Here is a 23,574-nt window from a genome sequence, read left to right as displayed (position 1 = left end):
GAGGGAGTACTGTATGTGACAGAGAGAGGAAGTACTGTATGTGACAGAGAGAGGGAGTACTGTATGTGACAGAGAGATGGAGTACTGTATGTGATCGAGAGAGGAAGTACTGTATGTGACAGAGAGAGGGAGTACTGTATGTGACAGAGAGAGGAAGTACTGTATGTGACAGAGAGAGGGAGTACTGTATGTGACAGAGAGAGGAAGTACTGTATGTGACAGAGAGAGGGAGTACTGTATGTGACAGAGAGAGGAAGTACTGTATGTGACAGAGAGAGGAAGTACTGTATGTGACAGAGAGAGGGAGTACTGTATGTGACAGAGAGAGGAAGTACTGTATGTGACAGAGAGATGGAGTACTGTATGTGATCGAGAGAGGAAGTACTGTATGTGACAGAGAGAGGAAGTACTGTATGTGACAGAGAGAGGGAGTACTGTATGTGACAGAGAGAGGGAGTACTGTATGTGACAGAGAGAGGAAGTACTGTATGTGACAGAGAGGGAGTACTGTATGTGACAGAGAGAGGGAGTACTGTATGTGACAGAGAGAGGAAGTACTGTATGTGACAGAGAGATGGAGTACTGTATGTGACAGAGAGAGGAGTACTGTATGTGACAGAGAGATGGAGTACTGTATGTGACAGAGAGAGGAAGTACTGTATGTGACAGAGAGAGGGAGTACTGTATGTGACAGAGAGAGGGAGTACTGTATGTGACAGAGAGAGGAAGTACTGTATGTGACAGAGAGAGGGAGTACTGTATGTGACAGAGAGAGGAAGTACTGTATGTGACAAAGAGAGGAAGTACTGTATGTGACAGAGAGAGGGAGTACTGTATGTGACAGAGAGAGGAAGTACTGTATGTGACAGAGAGAGGAAGTACTGTATGTGACAGAGAGAGGAAGTACTGTATGTGACAGAGAGAGGGAGTACTGTATGTGACAGAGAGAGGAAGTACTGTATGTGACAAAGAGAGGAAGTACTGTATGTGACAGAGAGATGGAGTACTGTATGTGACAGAGAGAGGAAGTACTGTATGTGACAGAGAGAGGAAGTACTGTATGTGACAGAGAGAGGAGTACTGTATGTGACAGAGAGAGGAAGTACTGTATGTGACAGAGAGAGGAAGTACTGTATGTGACAGAGAGAGGAAGTACTGTATGTGACAGAGAGAGGAAGTACTGTATGTGACAGAGAGATGGAGTACTGTATGTGACAGAGAGAGGAAGTACTGTATGTGACAGAGAGAGGAAGTACTGTATGTGACAGAGAGAGGGAGTACTGTATGTGACAGAGAGAGGAAGTACTGTATGTGACAGAGAGAGGGAGTACTGTATGTGACAGAGAGAGGAAGTACTGTATGTGACAGAGAGAGGAAGTACTGTATGTGACAGAGAGAGGGAGTACTGTATGTGAAAGAGAGAGGAAGTACTGTATGTGACAGAGAGAGGAAGTACTGTATGTGACAGAGAGATGGAGTACTGTATGTGACAGAGAGAGGAAGTACTGTATGTGACAGAGAGAGGAAGTACTGTATGTGACAGAGAGAGGGAGTACTGTATGTGACAGAGAGAGGAAGTACTGTATGTGACAGAGAGAGGGAGTACTGTATGTGACAGAGAGAGGAAGTACTGTATGTGACAGAGAGATGGAGTACTGTATGTGATCGAGAGAGGAAGTACTGTATGTGACAGAGAGAGGAAGTACTGTATGTGACAGAGAGAGGGAGTACTGTATGTGACAGAGAGAGGAAGTACTGTATGTGACAGAGAGAGGAAGTATTGTATGTGACAGAGAGATGAAGTACTGTATGTGACAGAGAGAGGAAGTACTGTATGTGACAGAGAGAGGAAGTACTGTATGTGACAGAGAGAGGGAGTACTGTATGTGACAGAGAGAGGAAGTACTGTATGTGACAGAGAGAGGGAGTACTGTATGTGACAGAGAGAGGAAGTACTGTATGTGACAAAGAGAGGAAGTACTGTATGTGACAGAGAGATGGAGTACTGTATGTGACAGAGAGAGGAAGTACTGTATGTGACAGAGAGAGGAAGTACTGTATGTGACAGAGAGAGGAAGTACTGTATGTGACAGAGAGAGGAAGTACTGTATGTGACAGAGAGATGGAGTACTGTATGTGACAGAGAGATGGAGTACTGTATGTGACAAAGAGAGGGAGTACTGTATGTGAAAGAGAGAGGAAGTACTGTATGTGACAGAGAGATGGAGTACTGTATGTGACAGAGAGATGGAGTACTGTATGTGACAGAGAGAGGGAGTACTGTATGTGACAGAGAGATGGAGTACTGTATGTGACAGAGAGATGGAGTACTGTATGTGACAAAGAGAGGGAGTACTGTATGTGAAAGAGAGAGGAAGTACTGTATGTGACAGAGAGATGGAGTACTGTATGTGACAGAGAGATGGAGTACTGTATGTGACAGAGAGAGGGAGTACTGTATGTGACAGAGAGAGGGAGTACTGTATGTGACAAAGAGAGGGAGTACTGTATGTGACAGAGAGATGGAGTACTGTATGTGACAGAGAGAGGGAGTACTGTATGTGACAGAGAGAGGGAGTACTGTATGTGACAAAGAGAGGAAGTACTGTATGTGACAGAGAGATGGAGTACTGTATGTGACAGAGAGAGGGAGTACTGTATGTGACAGAGAGATGGAGTACTGTATGTGACAGAGAGAGGGAGTACTGTATGTGACAAAGAGAGGGAGTACTGTATGTGACAGAGAGAGGGAGTACTGTATGTGACAGAGAGAGGGAGTATGTGACAGAGAGACGGAGTACTGTATGTGAAAGAGAGAGGAAATACTGTATGTGACAGAGAGAGGAAGTACTGTATGTGACAAAGAGAGGAAGTACTGTATGTGACAGAGAGAGGAAGTACTGTATGTGACAGAGAGAGGGAGTACTGTATGTGACAGAGAGAGGAAGTACTGTATGTGACAGAGAGAGGAAGTACTGTATGTGACAGAGAGAGGAAGTACTGTATGTGACAGAGAGAGGAAGTACTGTATGTGACAGAGAGAGGAAGTACTGTATGTGACAGAGAGAGGAAGTACTGTATGTGACAGAGAGATGAAGTACTGTATGTGACAAAGAGAGGAAGTACTGTATGTGACAAAGAGAGGAAGTACTGTATGTGACAGAGAGAGGGAGTACTGTATGTGACAGAGAGATGAAGTACTGTATGTGACAGAGAGAGGAAGTACTGTATGTGAAAGAGAGAGGAAGTACTGTATGTGACAGAGAGAGGGAGTACTGTATGTGACAGAGAGAGGAAGTACTGTATGTGACAGAGAGAGGAAGTATGTGACAGAGAGACGGAGTACTGTATGTGAAAGAGAGAGGAAGTACTGTATGTGACAGAGAGAGGAAGTACTGTATGTGACAGAGAGATGGAGTATGTGACAGAGAGAGGGAGTATGTGACAGAGAGATGGAGTACTGTATGTGACAGAGAGAGGAAGTACTGTATGTGACAGAGAGAGGGAGTATGTGACAGAGAGATGGAGTACTGTATGTGACAGAGAGAGGGAGTATGTGACAGAGAGAGGAAGTACTGTATGTGACAGAGAGACGAAGTACTGTATGTGACAGAGAGATGAAGTACTGTATGTGACAGAGAGAGGAAGTACTGTATGTGACAAAGAGACGAAGTACTGTATGTGACAGAGAGAGGAAGTACTGTATGTGACAGAGAGAGGAAGTACTGTATGTGACAGAGAGATGAAGTACTGTATGTGACAAAGAGACGAAGTACTGTATGTGACAGAGAGAGGAAGTACTGTATGTGACAAAGAGAGGAAGTACTGTATGTGACAGAGAGATGAAGTACTGTATGTGACAAAGAGAGGAAGTACTGTATGTGACAAAGAGACGAAGTACTGTATGTGACAGAGAGAGGAAGTACTGTATGTGACAAAGAGAGGAAGTACTGTATGTGACAGAGAGAGGAAGTACTGTATGTGACAAAGAGAGGAAGTACTGTATGTGACAAAGAGAGGAAGTACTGTATGTGACAAAGAGAGGAAGTACTGTATGTGACAGAGAGATGAAGTACTGTATGTGACAGAGAGAGGAAGTACTGTATGTGACAGAGAGAGGAAGTACTGTATGTGACAGAGAGAGGAAGTACTGTATGTGACAGAGAGATGAAGTACTGTATGTGACAGAGAGAGGAAGTACTGTATGTGACAAAGAGAGGAAGTACTGTATGTGACAAAGAGAGGAAGTACTGTATGTGACAGAGAGAGGAAGTACTGTATGTGACAGAGAGAGGAAGTACTGTATGTGACAAAGAGAGGAAGTACTGTATGTGACAGAGAGAGGAAGTACTGTATGTGACAGAGAGACGGAGTACTGTATGTGAAACAGAGAGGAAGTACTGTATGTGACAGAGAGATGAAGTACTGTATGTGACAGAGAGAGGAAGTACTGTATGTGACAGAGAGATGAATGTGAAATGTCAGAAAGGTCGACCAAGAGAGGAAAGGTAAAGAGAGAGAAAGATGTAAAAGCACAGGGTTCTATCCTACCTGGGCGACCTCCTCGAAATCCTCGTGTCGTTTCTGTAGTGCTCTGGCTCGATGGAGGGACTTCCCAACGCCTGTGTGTTTACTCAGGAACGCCTCCCCATGGTTCTCTATCCAGTCCAGAACCTGCATATACACAAGTATGCACAGTTAGCGAAGTGGCATAGAATTGGAGGCTGTGGGCCACAGGAAAAATGCAGTGTCATGCTGCCAGTCCAACACTAGGGGAGCTCTAGGGTTGATCGACAGAACAGCATACTACTCCAGTCAGAAGGCAGAGAGAGATGACAGAGAGGATGAGTTCCCTCCTGTCTGGTACTGTAGATACAGCTTTTGTCAAATTGAAGTCAAGTTGCGTTTTTTTGCATTTTAGCTAACCCTAACCCTTTTCCTGACCTGCTATGTTAATTCTCCTAACCTGCTGGGTAAGTTCTCCTATACCTGCTACGGAAAATCTATGTTGACAAAAGCTGTATTCCATCTAAACGAAACCCTCCCGTCCCTCCCTCTTTTCTTTCTCCCTCTTCACACCTTCCCTGTCCTGCTCTCTCCCTCCTCAGATCATTCTATATCCCTCTCTCTCTACCTCTACCACTTGGCAGATACAACTCATCTGAATACTGGCCAGCAGCGTCACCATGGCAACAGTTACCTTGGCTACGGGGGTGAGACTCGTGAGTGTATCCATATATTTCTAGTATATGTATCATGTACGTTGCCTTCAGAAAGTATTCACACCCCTTGACTTTGTCCACATTTTGTTGTGTTACTTATTTAGATTTTTTTTTAAATCACTGGCCAACAACCACAATATCCTGTAATGTCAAAGTAGAATGATGTTTTCCATTTTTTTTTTACTAATGAATTAAAAATGAAAATCTGAAATGTCTTGAGTCATTAAGTATTCAACCCCTTTCTTATGGCAATCCTAAATAAATGAACGAGTAAAAATGTGCATAACAAGTCATAAAATAAGTTGCATGGACTCACTCCTTGTAAAATAATAGTGTTTGACATGACTTTTGAATGACTATCTCATCTCTGTACCCCAAACATACAGATAATTGTAAGGTCCCTCAGTCAAGTAGTGAATTTCAAACACAGATTCAAACACAAAGACCAGGGAGAGAACCTATTGGTAGATGGGTAAAACAAAAAAAGCAGACATTACATACATTAATATATAAATAAATACATACACACATATATATATATATATACACACACACACACATATATACATATACATATATACGTATATATATCTTTGAGCATGGTGAAGTTATTAATTACACTTCAAAGATACAGGCGTCCTTCCAAACTCAGTTGCCAGAGAGGAAGGAAACAGTTCAGGGATTTCACCATGAGGCCAATGGTGACTTAAAAACAGTTACAGAGTTTAATGGCTGTGATAGGAGAAAACTGAGGATGATTAGTTCCTCCACAATACTAACCTAAAAAGAAAGATGCTTGTAGAGAATACAAATCATCCAAAACATGCATCCTCTTTGCAATACGACACTTAAGTAAAACTGCAAAAAATGTGGCAAAGAAATGTACTTTATGTCCTGAATACAACACAACACATCACTGTGTACCACTCTTCATATTGTCAAGCATGGTGGTGACTGCATCATGTTATGGTTATGCTTGTCATCGACAAGGACCAGGGAGTTTAAGATAAAAAGAAATGGAACAGCACGAAGCACAAGCAGAATCCTAGAGGAAAACCTGGTTCAGTCTGCTTTCCAACAGACACTGGGAGACAAACTCACCTTTCAGCAGGACAACAACCTAAACACAAGGCCAAATATACACTGGAGTTGATTACCAAGACGACATTGAATGTTCCTGAGTGTCTGTAATCGCTGCCAAAGGTGCTTCTACAAAGTATTGACTCAGGGGTGTGAATAGTTACGTAAATTAAATATTTCTGTGTTTAATGTTCAATACATTTGCAAACATTTCTAAAAACGGCCTTTCACTTCATCATTATGTGGTATTGTGTGTAGATGGGTGAGATGTTTTTATATTTTGAATTCAGGCTGTAACACAACAAAATGTGGAATAAGTCAAGGGGTATGAAACCTTTCTGAAGACTCTGTATGTGATCCCTGCGGGCATTGAACCAACAACCTTGGGAAGAGCTTGGCTCTAGCAATGCCAACTGAGCCACACAGGGTCAGAACTAGTCCACACCTGCTGTACGTCTTGCTGGAACACACACAGCTGGAGCCTCTGGTGCAGGCGGACTTTGCGGTGTTGCCAGATATTCTCCAGTTGTCTCTGGTGGTGCAGCACCTCGTGTATCACATCCAGCACGTGGTGCACCGCCTTGCTGTAGTTGGCCGAGGCTGTCAGTGAATCAGCTCCCCCCGGGGTCAGAGGGCGCTGGAGCTTATCCAATAAGGCCTTACCGTCTTGGCTGACCTGGGGGAGGGGGAGGGAGGAAGGCGTGATCACATACACACACTATAGAACTTGCTAGTGACACCTCACACACACCCACACACAGGTATGTTACCTCTGGGTATGCAGCAGTGCCGTTTACCTCTGAGTAGGCAGCAGTGATGTGTTCGTAGAGGCCCTGGTGGTGGTGGATAGCATCCTCTAGGTCCTGGAGCTCCGAGGGTAGATCCACCTCTCCACACGCTTTACACCACGAGTCCACATTACCCATGTACTGTAGAGACAGGAACACACACACATTACACACACGCTTTACACCACGAGTCCACATTACTCATGTACTGTAGAGACAGGAACACACACACATTACACACACTCTTTACACCACGAGTCCACATTACCCATGTACTGTAGAGACAGGAACACACACACATTACACACACTCTTTACACCACGAGTCCACATTACCCATGTACTGTAGAGACAGGAACACACACACATTACACACACTCTTTACACCACGAGTCCACATTACTCATGTACTGTAGAGACAGGAACACAAACACATTACACACACTCTTTACACCACGAGTCCACATTACTCATGTACTGTAGAGACAGGAACACAAACACATTACACACACTCTTTACACCACGAGTCCACATTACCCATGTACTGTAGAGACAGAAACACAAACACATTACACACACTCTTTACACCACGAGTCCACATTACTCATGTACTGTAGAGACAGGAACACAAACACATTACACACACTCTTTACACCACGAGTCCACATTACTCATGTACTGTAGAGACAGGAACACAAACACATTACACACACACTTTACACCACGAGTCCACATTACTCATGTACTGTAGAGACAGAAACACAAACACATTACACACACTCTTTACACCACGAGTCCACATTACCCATGTACTGTAGAGACAGGAACACAAACACATTACACACACTCTTTACACCACGAGTCCACATTACTCATGTACTGTAGAGACAGGAACACAAACACATTACACACACACTTTACACCACGAGTCCACATTACTCATGTACTGTAGAGACAGAAACACAAACACATTACACACACTCTTTACACCACGAGTCCACATTACTCATGTAGTGTATAGAGAGACGACACACATCATACATCACAGGAGAGCGCCTCGAAATAATGGCTGGAATGGAGTGAATGGTGATTCCATTACTATGAGCCTGTCCTCCCTAATTAAGGTGCCACACATTATATAAACACACAATTTATACACGGCAAACAACTTAAAACACAAAAATATTATACACACACACACAACAAAAGGTATATACTATTGTTCTATTCTGTATTATTCAGAGATTCACTGAATTATTCTCCCATGATGACCTGGATTTCACATGGCTAGGTTAGATCTCTGCAAATTGTTCCAATCCTTATGGGACAACAGAGGAAGACATGGCAGAGAAAATGTTTCAAAAAGACGCCTCGTGGGAATATTAAACAGACAGTAGGATTCGAATCAAATGTTCGTCTCACTGTACGACCACATCATACACTGATCACACACACACACGGGGATGTGTGCATGCATTCTCCATGTGCCTGCCCTCGAACAATCAGAATACACAAAGAGAGGAGAGAGAGGCTTTGTGAAGTAGTATCTATGGGAAATGGTTCAATTCCTTGGAAAACACACTGTTTTATCTTTCTTTAACGGTGGAACATGAAAATAATCAGATGGAATATTCCTATTGGGAACGAATCAATTGTCTGTGTGTGTGTTTGCCTGGATATGTGTGTCCCTGCATACGAGTATACAGCATGTTCACACCGCTAGTGTCTGTACCACCACCACCCACCTGGTCACATTTCTGGTGGAAGGCGGCAGACATCTCCAGCAGTGTGCTGCGTTCGTCCAGGGCAGCAGCGAACGCTTTCCACTCCGCTTCCAGCTGACCTGAGATCTGTTTAATCTGCACCGAGGCATAGTGACCTGACTCCAACAGCCTGTTACCCACGGACATTATCCTGTTGATGTTCACATACACGTTCTGGACAGGATGGAGGAGAGAGAGAATCACTAAAACAATACAGAAAGACACTACAGAAAAAGAAGGAACAGCACGTCAGAAATCAGCTCAATGTAATTGAAGAACCCATAGACTCCAACCACTTCTGGGAAAATCGGAAAACACTAAGCAAACAACAACATGAAGAGTTATCTATCCAAAACAGATGTATTGATAAACCACTTCTCCAATCTTTTTGGCTCTATAACAAAGAACAAACAGCAAAAACATATACATGATCAGATAAACATCTCAGAATCAACTATTAATGACTACAAGATCCCACTGGATTCTCCAATTACATTGAATGAACTACAACACAAAATGCAAACCCTCCAACCCAAAAAGGCCTGTGGTGTTGATGGTATCCTCAATGAAATGATCAAATATACAGACCACACATTCCAATTGGCTATACTTAAACTCTTTAACATCATCCTTAGCTGAGAGAGAGAGAGAGAGCGAGAGAGAGAGAGGGAGGGAGGGGGGGGGGAAGGGGGAGAGAGGGAGAGAGAGAGAGAGAGAGAGAGAGAGAGAGAGAGAGAGAGAGAGGGAGGGAGGGGTGGGGAAGGGGGAGGGGGAGAGAGAGAGAGAGAGAGAGAGAGAGAGAGAGAGAGAGAGAGAGAGAAAGAGAGGGAGGGCGGGGGTGGGGAAGGGGGGGAGAGGGAGAGAGGGAGAGGGAGTGGGGAAGGGGAGAGAGGGAGAGGGAGTGGGGAAGGGGGAGAGAGGGAGAGAGGGGAAGGGATTGATTTGGCTTATTTTGCTATTCAGATAACAGACATAAATATACAGATATTTCATAACAAGCCAAAAACAAAAGAAAAGGAGTCAGCACTTTGTCCACACAAAACAAAACGTAGCTCACAGGCAAAGGACATCAATCTATGTTAGTGGATCACAGTGATTCTTCTGAAGGTAGAACATAAATAAAATGATTAAGTGATGCAAGTTTGTTTGGAAGGACGCCAGCTTTGTAAATACTACCTATGGTCTCCCTACTGACCTAGCCTCAGAGCATCTGAACTAATCACGGTATGTGTGCACACCAGAGGGGGACAGAGAAACAAAACAAAAAGAGAATTACTTGACACATTGGAAAGAATTTACAAAAAGAACTGAGCAAACTAGAATGCTATTTGGCCCTAAACAGAGAGTACACAGTGGCAGAATACCTGACCACTGTGACTGACCCAAAATGAAGGAAAGCTTTGACTATGTACAGACTCAGTGAGCATAGCCTTGCTATTGAGAAAGGCCACCGAATGCAGACCTGGCTCTCAAGAGAAGACAGGCTATGTGCACATTGCCCACAAAACGAGGTGGAAACTGAGCTGCACTTCCTAACCTCCTGTCCAATGTATGACAATATTAGAGACACATATTCCCTTCAAATTACACAGACCCACAAATAATTTGAAAACAAATCCAATTTTGATAAACTCCCATATGTATTGGGTGAAATACCACAATGTGCAGCAATAACAGAGTTGTGACCTGTTGCCACAAGAAAAACGTGATGAAAAAGCAGTGAAGAACAAACCCCATTGTAAATACAACCTACATTTATGTTTATTTATTTTCCCTTCTGTACTTGAACTATTTGCACATCATTACAATATGACATTTGAAATGTCTTTATTCTTTTGGAACTTTTGTGAGCGTAATGTTTACTGTACATTTGTATTGTTTATTTCACATTTGTTTATTATCTACTTCGTTTGCTTTGGCGATGTTAACATATGTTTCCCATGCCAAAAAACAAACTTTAATTGAAATAGAAAATTGAGAGGAAGAGACAGAGAAAGAGAGAGAGAGACAGAGAGCGACTGAGACAGAGAGAGTGATTGTATTGATTTTAGTGCAGAGCTAAATGTCAGTGCCAGTGTCCAATACATTAGATTCATCTCCTGCTTTAAAGGGGTAATCCACAAGGCATTCTATCATTCATTTATACGTCAGAAAATGTACAGTGCCTTCGGAAAGTATTCAGACCCCTAGACTTTTGAAAATGTTGTTACGTTACAACCTTATTTTAAAATGTATTAAATACATTTGTTCCGTCATCTACACACAATACCATATAATGACAAAGCAAAAACAGGTTCTTAGAACTGTTTTCAAATCTATTAAATGTAAAAAAACTAAAATAATTACATTTACACAAGTATTCAGACCCTTTACTTAGTACTTTGTTGAAGCACTTCTGGCAGCGATTACAGCCTCAAGTTGTTGAGTATGACGCTACAAGCTTGGCACACCTGTATTTGGGGAGTTTCTCCCATTCTTCTCTGCAGATCTTCTCAAGCTCTGTCAGGTTGGATTGGAAGCATCGCTGCACAGATACTTTCAGCCCTGTACAGAGATATTCGATCTGGTTCCAGTCCGGGCTCTGGCTGGGTCACTCAAGGATGTTAAGACACTTGTCCCGAAGCCACTCCTGCTTTGTCTTGGCTGTGTGTTTAGGGTGGTTGTCCTGTTGAAAGGTGAACCTTTGCCCCAGTCTGAGGTCCTTAGCGCTCTGGAACAGGTTTTCATCAAGGATCTCTCTGTACTTTGCTCCGTTTATCTTTCCCTCAATCCTGACTAGCCTCCCAGGCCCTGCCACTGAAAAACATTCCCACAGCATGATGCTGCCACCACCATGGTTCACCGTAGGGATGTTGCCAGGTTTCCTCCAGACGTGATGCTTGTCATTCAGGCCAAAGAGTTCAATCTTGGTTTCATCAGACCAGAGAATCTTATTTTTCATGGTCTGAGAGGCCTTTAAGTGCCTTTTGACAAACTCCAAGTGGGCTGTCATGTGCATTTTACTGAGAAGTGGCTCCCGTCTGGCCACTCTACCATAAAGGCCTGATTGGTGGAGGGCTGCAGAGATGGTTGTCCTTCTGGAAGATTGTCCTTTTGGAAGGTTCTCCAATCTCCACAGAGGAACTCTGGAGCTCTGTAAGAGTGACCATCGGGTTCTTGGTCACCTCCCTAAACAAGGCCCTCCCCTGTTTGCTCAGTTTGGCCAGGCGGCCAGCCCTTGGTGGTTCCAAACTTCTTCCATTTAAGAATGATGGAGGCCACTGTGTTCTTAGGGACCTTCAATGCAGCAGGTACCCCATTTTTTGGTATGGTTCCCCAGATCTGTGCCTCAACACAATCCTGTCTCTGAACTCTACGGACAATTCCTTCAACCTCATGGCTTGGTTTTTTCTCTGACATTCACCATTAACTGTGGGAACTTACATAGACAGGTGTGTGCCTTTCTAAATCATGTCCAATCAATTGAATTTACCTCAGGTAGACTTAAATCAAGTTGTAGAGACATCTTAAGGATGATCAATGAAAACAGGATGCACCTGAGCTCAATTTTGAGTGTCATAACAAAGGGTCTGAAAACTTATCTAAATAAGGTATCTGTTTTTTGTTTTTATACATCTGCAAACATTTCTAAAAAGCTGTTTTTGCTTTGTCATTATGAGGTAGTGTGTAGATTGATGAGGATTTTTTTTAATTGAATCCATTTTAACAAAATGTTGAGAGAAGGGGTCTGAATACTTTCTGTATGCACTGTATGTACTGCAGAATGCCTCTAAAGTCATTGATAACCATTACGTAAGCCAGTATGGACACAGCTTCTAGTTATCTAACAGCCCGCTGCTCAGTGTGTGCGTGTGTGTTGATTCCGGTCTGTGTGTTCTTACCATGCAGTTCATAGCGAAGTGGTTGTGTTGAGTTTGTAGCTCCATGGCGTGAGGGTGGTTGTTGCCGATCTCTGTGTAGCCGGCCAGGAACAGACCCTTGTTGTGCATGATCCAATCAAACATCTGTAAAAGTCGCACACACACACACACACACACACACACACACACACACACACACACACACACACACACACACACACACACACACACACACACACACACACACACACACACACACACACACACACACACACACACACACACACACACACACACACACACACACACACACACACGTTAGAGATGGGATAGGGCAGGCAGCCAACAGCTACAGATGGTAGACTGTGTTTGGTGGTGTATCTTTGTGTGTACTCCATGTGTTGAGTGTCTATGCTTTCACATGTGCACGTATGTGTGTGATACATCTATATATATATATATCAGCACAAAGCACAGGGAGAAGAGCAATGGACTGAGTGTCAAAAGAGAAAACCAACAGGCTTTTCAGAGCCAACTACTGTCCACGGTGTCCAAGCAACAAGCCCTTACACTGCAATCTGTCTACTTTACTGAAACGATCCATCTATTATCCTCTATTTATCAGTATATTAGACTAGAACTATTCACCCCCCCTTCACACACACAGCAAATCATACTAGCACCAGTAACTGTTGCACTTTTCTTTTCTTTTCTTCCATCCATCCATCCATCCATCCATCCATCCATCCATCCATCCATCCATCCATCCATCCATCCATCCATCCATCCATCCATCCATCCATGGTACCTTCTCAGCATCCTGTTCAAAGAGGCGGAGCTGGAAACACTGGTCCAGCTGCAGTTTCCTGATGTGCCAGGCCTGGTGGAGCTGTTGTCGTGTGCTGTGGAGTTTGTCCAGCAGGGTGGCGACGCGTGGCACTAGCCCCTGGGTGTCAGCGTTACAGACACCGCTGGCGTTAGAGTTCCTGTACGACTCACTGCTCTGGATACGCTGCAGCAACCTGGGAGAGGACACACACAACATACACATACACAGACACATCATCAGAAGAGTAAAATTAGCATCACCATCAGTCTGTTTGTGAGTGAGTGAGTGAGTGAGTGAGTGAGTGAGTGAGTGAGTGAGTGAGTGAGTGCACGCATGTCTGCGTCAATGTGTGTGTGCTTGTGTACGTGTGTTGCATAGCCTACCTCTGTCCCTCCGTATCCAGTTCCTCTATAGGAGCTTTGATGACCTTCTTCTTCAGTGTGGCGTGTTCCTCTATCATGCGCCGCGCCCCGTCCAGGTCCGTGGGGAAGTCTTTCCTCGCCACCACCTCCTGCATCTCCTCCAGCCTCGACAACATGTGACCCGCGTGCCCCGTAAACTCCTCAAACGCAACCCGCACCTGGAAAAGAACACAGATATGGATGTATTGATTAACCTCTGGTTGTAGTACTGACAAAGACAGCTACATTGTGTGTGTGTGTGTGTCTGCGCATATTTTAGTATATATATATATATATATATATCTTATCTAAAAAAAAGGCAAACCATTGATTCATTGATTGATTCATTGATCGGCAGGATGTACCTCGATCCACTCATCATGGTTGTATTCAAGACTTCCCTCGAAGTCAGCGGTCAGCTGGGAGGGGTCAACCACCTTAGACAGACCCTCCAACGATACCATGGTGGTCTAGAGAGAATACGAGAGAGGGGTGAGGAAGAGAGGAGAGACGTGGGGGACAGAGAGAGAGAGATGAGGAAGAAAGATGACGAGGGAAGGGAAAGATAGGGACAAGAGTGAGGGATAGAGAACATTTAAATCAATTCCAACTGAATCATCACAGCTTTTTGGTTCACAATGGTAGACAGGACCAGGAGAAGCTCACCCCGTGCCCACCCGTTGCCCACCCCGTGCCCTCACCCTGTGCCCACCCCGTGCCCTCACCCTGTGCCCACTCTGTGCCCACCTTGTGCCCACCCCGTGTCCACTCCGTGCCCTCACCCTGTGCCCACCCTTTGCCCACCCCGTGCCCTCACCCTGTGCCCACCCTATGCCCACTCCGTGCCCTCACCCTGTGCCCACTCTGTGCCCTCACCCTGTGGCCACCCCGTGCCCACCCCGTGCCCTCACCCCGTGCCCACCTTGTGCCCACCCCGTGTCCACCCCGTTCCCACCCCGTGCCCACTCCATGCCCCCACCCCCTGTGCCCACCCCCTGTGCCCACCCCGTGTCCACCCCGTGCCCACTCCATGCCCCCACCCCCTGTGCCCACCCCCTGTGCCCACCCCGTGTCCACTCCGTCAGTGACCCACACAACACTAATGGTGATTCAGACACTCAGACAAAGTTTTGATTGGCTGTGACAAAAAGGGGAGTGGACAGAGATAAATGATTCTGAGGTCTCATCTCCCTCTCTCTTCATATTGATAGTCTGATGATTAATGTAACGTTTTTTGGAGACATTTCTAAAATGACTTTTTGCTCAGAAAAGGTAAAGACATGTCTGTACAGATTGAGAAATATGGGAGAGATTGTTTCCATTCTCAAGTGCTTTATGTTGCCAAGATAATACCAACCCACACAGCAAAGTTAACACCCACACTCAGATTGAAGGATAGAGAGAGGAAAGAGGGATGAGGAGAGAGGGCTGAGGAGAGAGACCTGACAAAGCCTTGCGTGGGCAGGATGATAGTCAGAATGAGAGGAGTGATGGAAGAAACAAATGAAAGATGCATAGCCCTCTAAATCCAAAGAAAGGCAGAGAGGAGAAAATCACAACAAGTCAAGGTTAGAACGTGTCAGCCCATCCCTCGCTCTATTCCCTCCATCCCTCGCTCTATTCCCCCATCCCTCGCTCTATTCCCTCCATCCCTCGCTCTATTCCCTCCATCCCTTGCTCTATTCCCCCATCCCTCGCTCTATTCCCCCATCCCTCGCTCTATTCCCTCCATCCCTCGCTCTATTCCCTCCATCCCTCGCTCTATTCCCTCCATCCCTCGCTCTATTCCCCTATCCCTCGCTCTATTCCCCCATCCCTCGCTCTATTCCCCCATCCCTCGCTCTATTCCCTCCATCCCTCGCTCTATCCATCCTCGCCCCCCATCCTCGCTCTATTCCCTCCATCCCTCGCTCTATTCCCTCCATCCCTCGCTCTATTCCCCCATCCCTCGCTCTATTCCCTCCATCCCTCGCTCTATTCCCTCCATCCCTCGCTCTATTCCCTCCATCCCTCGCTCTATTCCCTCCATCCCTCGCTCTATTCCCTCCATCTCTCGCTCTATTCCCTCCATCCCTCGCTCTATTCCCTCCATCCCTCGCTCTATTCCTCCATCCGTCGCTCTATTCCCTCCATCCGTCGCTCTATTCCCTCCATCCTCGCTCTATTCCCCCATCCCTCCATTCCTCCATCTCTCGCTCTATTCCCTCCATCTCTCGCTCTATTCCCTCCATCTCTCGCTCTATTCCCTCCATCCTCGCTCTATTCCCCCATCCTCGCATTCCCCCATCTCTCGCTCTATTCCCTCCATCCCTCGCTCTATTCCCCCATCCCTCGCTCTATTCCCCATCCCTCGCTCTATTCCCTCCATCTCTCGCTCTATTCCCTCCATCCTCGCTCTATTCCCCCATCCTCGCTCTATTCCCTCCATCTCTCGCTCTATTTCCTCCATCTCTCGCTCTATTCCCTCGATCTCTCGCTCTATTCCTCCATCCCTCGCTCTATTCCCTCCATCTCTCGCTCTATTCCCCATCCCTCGCTCTATTCCCTCCATCTCTCGCTCTATTCCTCCATCTCGCTCTATTCCCTCGCTCTATTCCCCCATCCCTCGCTCTATTCCCCCATCTCTCGCTCTATTCCCTCCATCCTCGCTCTATTCCCTCGATCTCTCGCTCTATTCCCACCATCCCTCGCTCTATTCCCTCCATCTCTCGCTCTATTCCCCCATCTCTCGCTCTATTCCCCATCTCTCGCTCTATTCCCTCCATCTCTCGCTCTATTCCCTCGCTCTATTCCCCCATCCCTCGCTCTATTCCCCCATCTCTCGCTCTATTCCCTCCATCCCTCGCTCTATTCCCTCCTTCTCTCGCTCTATTCCCACCATCTCTCACTCTATTCCCCCATCTCTCGCTCTATTCCCCCATCTCTCACTCTATTCCCCCATCTCTCACTCTATTCCCCATCTCTCACTCTATTCCCCCATCTCTCACTCTATTCCCTCCATCTCTCGCTCTATTCCCTCCATCTCTCGCTCTATTCCCCCCATCTCTTGCTCTATTCCCCCATCTCTCACTCTATTCCCCCCATCTCTCGCTCTATTCCCTCCATCTCTCACTATTCCCTCCATCTCTCGCTCTATTCCCTCCATCTCTCGCTCTATTCCCCCATCTCTCGCTCTATTCCCTCCATCTCTCGCTCTATTCTCTCCATCTCTCGCTATAGTCCCCCTTATCTCACTCTATTCCCCCCATCTCTCACTCTATTCCCCCCATCTCTCACTCTATTCCCCTCATCTCTCGCTCTATTCCCTCCATCCCTCGCTCTATTCCCTCCATCCCTCGCTCTATTCCCTCCATCTCTCGCTCTATTCCCTCCATCCCTCGCTCTATTCCCCCATCCCTCGCTCTATTCCCTCCATCTCTCGCTCTATTCCCTCCATCTCTCGCTCTATTCCCTCCATCTCTCGCTCTATTCCCTCCATCTCTCGCTCTATTTCCCCATCCCTCGCTCTATTCCCCCCATCTCTCGCTCTATTCTCTCCATCCCTCGCTCTATTCCCCCATCCCTCGCTCTATTCCCCCATCCCTCGCTCTATTCCCTCCATCTCTCGCTCTATTCCCTCGATCCCTCGCTCTATTCCCCCATCCCTCGCTCTATTCCCTCCATCTCTCGCTCTATTCCCTCCATCTCTCGCTCTATTCCCTCGATCTCTCGCTCTATTCCCTCCATCCCTCGCTCTATTCCCTCCATCTCTCGCTCTATTCCCCCATCCCTCGCTCTATTCCCCCATCTCTCGCTCTATTCCCTCCATCTCTCGCTCTATTCCCTCGCTCTATTCCCCCCATCCCTCGCTCTATTCCCCCCATCTCTCGCTCTATTCCCTCCATCCCTCGCTCTATTCCCTCCTTCTCTCGCTCTATTCCCACCATCTCTCACTCTATTCCCCCCATCTCTCGCTCTATTCCCCCCATCTCTCACTCTATTCCCCCCATCTCTCACTCTATTCCCCCCATCTCTCACTCTATTCCCCCCATCTCTCACTCTATTCCCTCCATCTCTCGCTCTATTCCCTCCATCTCTCGCTCTATTCCCCCCATCTCTCGCTCTATTCCCCCATCTCTCGCTCTATTCCCTCCATCTCTCACTCTATTCCCCCATCTCTCGCTCTATTCCCCCCATCTCTCACTCTATTCCCCCCATCTCTCGCTCTATTCCCCCCATCTCTCGCTCTATTCCCTCCATCTCTCACTCTATTCCCTCCATCTCTCGCTCTATTCCCTCCATCTCTCGCTCTATTCCCTCCATCTCTCACTCTATTCCCTCCATCTCTCGCTCTATTCCCTCCATCTCTCGCTCTATTCCCTCCATATCTCGCTCTATTCCCTCCATCTCTTATACAGTAATAATCCATCTGTTTCAGCTCCTAATGGAATGTTAATATTTAATGTTCACATTTTAAAAGCATAGCCCAGCATTGGACGACAAAGTGATTTTACAGAGCAAAATGTGGCGCTGAAACCACACACACATGCACGTACACAAACGCAGGCACGGTCTCACACGCACACACACACGCACGCACAGCAGGGTAGAGAGCAGGTGGTGTTTAATCCTGTATGTGTATTTTGCCCTGTGGCAACAGGCTGACAGTGACATGGCTTCACACACCATCAACCGATCGAAACAAGCCAATACACCCGTGGTTCTGCTCTAACAGGGTGTGCAACTGCGTGTGTGTATGTTAACTTAATACAACAACAAAAAGTAGAGCTCCACGCATTATCACATTAGACACAGCAAATAAAAATGTATATAAATGAAACCAAATAGCATATCACTCCATTACATTATTGCCTTGCTCTGCAGGATTTAACACTATTACATTATTGCCTTGCTCTGCAGGATTTAACACTATTACATTATTGCCTTGCTCTGCAGGATTTAACACTATTACATTATTGCCTTGCTCTGCAGGATTTAACACTATTACATTATTGCCTTGCTCTGCAGGATTTAACACTATTACATTATTGCCTTGCTCTGCAGGATTTAACACTATTACATTATTGCCTTGCTCTACAGAATTTAACACTATTAAATTATTGCCTTGCTCTGCAGGATTTTCAACAATATTACATAGGCTTGATTACTTCTATCAAAAACAACTGAAAACGGTAGCTTGTGTGTGTCAAAACAAGCAGCTCCTAACAATACCCCATTGTGATTCTAAATCAAAAATGTAATACAGCAGAACATAACAGAGCAGTAGACTTCCGTCTGACAGTTAACACACACCATATACCATGTTGCTGTTGAGTTCGTTCTGATTGGGCTAAGGCACTGGTATTAAAATGCATTGGAAGAACAACAAAGGCCATAATAAAAGGTCTGTCAAAGATAAGACGCTAATAACGTGTAATGGCACGAATGCCATATTTTCTTCGGATGCCGTTAATCGCATCTCCATTTCTTCAGTGTACAGACCCTTTTAAGCGCACGTGTTTCCACACTGACGCTTTAAAGCGCAACAAACGCACACACACTGTGCAATGTGCACTCTTTCCCATAAACTGTCTGTCTCTATAGATGGATTGGTTGCACGCGAGTGCAATTTTGGGGCAAAACAGACAGGGTTGGCATAGATTGTTGACAACATGCTGTATTCGTCACCAAGTGCTTACTGAAAACATAAATACATTTGCACAATTTGCGCTTTTTGTCTCTCAAATACATCGGTACAGTTGTTGGTTAGCTAGCTAGCGAATTTTAGCATTCACATGAAATAAGGCAAAACACATCAAACCAAGACATAGTAAGTATCAAGAGCGAGATACAGCTAGCTGAAACAAGCCACCTATGATTCCCCACATGGCAGCTTCTTGTCATCGTCGCTCGCTGTCTGACTGCTCAGAATTATAACGGCTTCTGGCCACAGAAATGCGAGTGTGGTGCTTAAACATCCATTATGCGCGCTGCTTTCAGCAACCATTTTTAAGGACAGTTCAACCATTAACACATTCCCAGGCGTTTCTTTAGATAACAGTAAAAACAAAAAAGTGTACAGAAGTAGCTTGCTCATTGTGCTAGCGTTACCTAGCTAGCTAACCCAAATAATGTTTACAACGGCTGAATGCCTCTTGATTCAACTAACTTCCCACAATTATTTTAAATCAGAACAGGAAATCCATTCCATTTAGCTAGGCTACTGTTTTTGTTGTAGTTCATAGGTCAAACGATTTAAGCAAATGATCCCAATTGTAGTACTAGCAGCTTGAGACTAGTTCATGTTGAAGAACATGGATATGTAGCCTAGGCTAGATAATAGTTCTGACATTTTACATGAACTCAGACCTGGCTGATCTATTGTCATTGTCTTCTGTGGGATTCACAACATTGTTGGACAGGTTTCATTGTTGGACAGGCTTTTTGGTCTTTGTATCCATAGAGCCAGTTATTTTTTACCAATAGTCAACCCCCCAATCAGAAAAAGGGAGAATGCTCATTTAGAATGCCTGAAGCTTTAACAGTGTGTGTGTGTGTGTGTGTGTGTGCTTGCAAGTGCTAAACTAAAAAACATTGATAACAGGTAGTAGGCCTGAAAATATTGGGAGCATTAGGCCTAATAGCTAGCTGTATGTTAGTGGCTTTTGTGTTGTGTATGGTAAAAATGTCATTAAAACATTCTGATAAAAATTATTTGATGTTTATTTAATTATATCAAAATATAGTATGCCTATAACTCACTGCACTGCTTTTTATTAGGCCAAATTTGAGCTAATTCTAAAATCGTAATTAATTATGATTAACTAAAGTCCTTTACTACAATTAATTATTTTAATTGCTTGACTGACCCCCAAAAAACTATATGAACCTCAAAATCAAGTTTGAGGCACACCAAATCGCTGCAATTGAATAAAGAAAAACAGTCATTTTACCTCAAATTCGAACTTGGAGCTGCCGAAGTTGGTGCGTTGTTTCTGCCAGAAGTTGTCTGGTTTGATGATGAGCGCTATGTGTATACAGCAGGGGAACGACTCCTGGAGGATCTTCAGTAGAGGTTTGATACTGTCCCATTTACTGCCTCGCATGTCTACTATGACTGTGAAGCCATGCTGGATCACCTCCTCGCTGGACAAGGGGAGGGAGTGAGGAGGAGGAGGGAGGGGGTGGGAGGAAGGAGAGGGAAGGTGGTAGCGAAAGATAGGGTGGAGGGAGGTGTGGAGGGAGAGAGAAGGTAGGAGGGGGAGAGGTGGTAGCGAATGAGTGAGAGTGGTAGGGTGGGAAAGGGGAGGGAGCAGAGAGAGAAGTGGTAGAGACAGAGGGAGGAGGGTGAGTGGGAGGTAGAGAAAGAGAGGAAAGGGAGGAGGTTGGGAGAGAATCAAAACAAACCATGAGATGGAGATGACGCACTTTCTGTACTGTGAAAAGCACACATAGCATGCACTACAACGCACGCACGGATGCGCACACAAACACACAAGTACAGTGATTTCCAGACAGATAAGAAAAATCTGCAACCTTAACACTCAGTATAAAACAAAGCAGAAGAGATTGAATCCATCATCAGCATCAAGACCGTAGTTTAACTAATCTTGTCCCACTGCACTATACATCCTGCATGGCTAGTAATAAACAGCCTCTAGTCATCCCACCATGTCTTTTCCTATATTCCCTCTCTCTGTGGACCACAACAGAGAGTTCTCTCTCTCTCTCTCTCTCTCTCTCTCTCTCTCTCTCTCTCTCTCTCTCTCTCTCTCTCTCTCTCTCTCTCTCTCTCTCTCTCTCTCTCTCTCTCTCTCTATCTCTCTCTCTCTCTCTCTCTCTCCCCCAAGACTATTTCTGGATTCCTTCTCTTTCTATCCATCCTTCCCTCCTCTGTCTGTCTATTTGTTTGTCAGCTAAAGAGAGTCTGCAGATGTTTTCCAGGTAAACTAAAACAGAAACTCTGACTCCCTATACACTTAAAAGAGAGGGAGAGAACACACAAACACAGAAATACATTATACAGAGGATAGAGTGGAAAAGCTAAGAGAGATCAACATCTCATTTACATAGAGAGCGAGAAGAACCGTTAAAGAGATTTTTAATGAGGAGAGAGCGATACGATGGAGAGAGAGGAGAGACGTACCTAGAAGGAGACAGCAGCAGCGTAGACCTACTCAAACTTAGCCAACAACTATTACTGAGCAGATACAGCAACCGTACCGCCTCTGCTGCTGCGACACTGTTGTTCACACACACCTCACCGCACATGCTCTCTCTCTCTCTCTCGCTCTATCCTCTTCCCCTCGCTGTCTCCATCTCTCACTCCCTCCTTTTCGTTTCCGACTCCCCATCCCTCTCGCTATCCCTCCCTCCTCCTCGGTCCGACTCTCCATCTCTCCATCCATCTCTCTCTCCCTCTCTCTAGTGACAGTGTGGAGGAAGGGTTCTTGGCAGCAGAGGAGCTGCAGCAGGTATTCTGGCCCACAATATCTCTCTCTTTGTTTTCATCACTCCATTTTTCTCTTCCTCCCTCCCCCACTCTCTGTCTCTCGTGTTTGGCTAAAGATCTGAATCCAAGAGACTAAACCAACCATACAAATATACACACAATATGTACGCATGCAGACACTGTACACACACAAAGACACAAACAGACATACTTGGGGATGCCAGCGAGGTACGCTATGAGTCTTCTGAGGTCATCGGCTCGTATTCTGTCATGGTTACTGCGTGAAGGAAACGTTAACACTGGACCACCGCGCCTGTCTCTGCCCCCTGGAACACACAGGATAAAACAATCAACTTAGAGAGTGAACACACACACACACACACACACACACACACACACACACACACACACACACACACACACACACACACATACACTCACACACACACACACACACACACACACACACACACACACACACACACACACACACACACACACACACACACACACACACACACACACACACACACAGAGGATAAAACGGTCAGCTTAGAGCACAGTGTAGCATACACACACACACACACACACACACACACACACACACACACAGAGGATAAAACGGTCAGCTTAGAGCACAGTGCAGCATACACACACACACACACACACACACACACACACACACACACACACACACACACACACACACACAGAGGATAAAACGGTCAGCTTAGAGCACAGTGCAGCACACACACACACACACACGCACGCACACACACACACACACACACACACACACACACACACACACACACACACACACACACACACACACACACACACACACACACACACACACACAGAGGATAAAACGGTCAGCTTAGAGCACAGTGTAGCATACACACACACACACACACACACACACACAGAGGATAAAACGGTCAGCTTAGAGCACAGTGCAGCACACACACACACACACACACACACACACACACACACACACACACACACACACACACACACACACACACACAGAGGATAAAACGGTCAGCTTAGAGCACAGTGTAGCATACACACACACACACACACACACACACAGAGGATAAAACGGTCAGCTTAGAGCACAGTGCAGCACACACACACACACACACACACACACACACACACACACACACACACACACACACACACACACACACAC

General features: G+C 45.5%; 1 protein-coding gene across 8 annotated transcripts in view; it reads right to left on the bottom strand.

The window, feature by feature from the left end:
- LOC118398970 (triple functional domain protein-like) overlaps positions 1-23,574 on the bottom strand; it is a 165,410-nt gene that overhangs the window by 97,374 nt on the left and 44,462 nt on the right. For 4 of the 8 annotated variants that reach the window (XM_052472262.1, XM_052472263.1, XM_052472265.1 and 1 more), the window contains exons 4-13: positions 22,585-22,699; positions 20,875-21,067; positions 14,308-14,412; positions 13,925-14,121; positions 13,521-13,734; positions 12,734-12,856; positions 8,835-9,026; positions 7,073-7,231; positions 6,748-6,978; positions 4,552-4,674 (exon numbers count right to left, since the gene is read on the bottom strand). In XM_052472262.1, the coding sequence (XP_052328222.1) occupies positions 4,552-4,674; positions 6,748-6,978; positions 7,073-7,231; positions 8,835-9,026; positions 12,734-12,856; positions 13,521-13,734; positions 13,925-14,121; positions 14,308-14,412; positions 20,875-21,067; positions 22,585-22,699 (1,652 nt within the window). Of the gene's footprint in view, positions 1-4,551; positions 4,675-6,747; positions 6,979-7,072; positions 7,232-8,834; positions 9,027-12,733; positions 12,857-13,520; positions 13,735-13,924; positions 14,122-14,307; positions 14,413-20,874; positions 21,068-22,067; positions 22,227-22,584; positions 22,700-23,574 lie in introns of those variants that run through there. The other 4 variants (XR_008072845.1, XM_052472264.1, XM_052472267.1 and 1 more) reach the window with 2 other exon arrangements.

Source organism: Oncorhynchus keta, chromosome 20, assembly GCF_023373465.1.
Source record: "Oncorhynchus keta strain PuntledgeMale-10-30-2019 chromosome 20, Oket_V2, whole genome shotgun sequence".
NCBI classification, from domain to species: domain Eukaryota; kingdom Metazoa; phylum Chordata; class Actinopteri; order Salmoniformes; family Salmonidae; genus Oncorhynchus; species Oncorhynchus keta.
The sequence above is the reverse complement of the archived record's forward strand: the minus strand, read 5'-3'. Positions and strand labels throughout refer to the sequence as shown.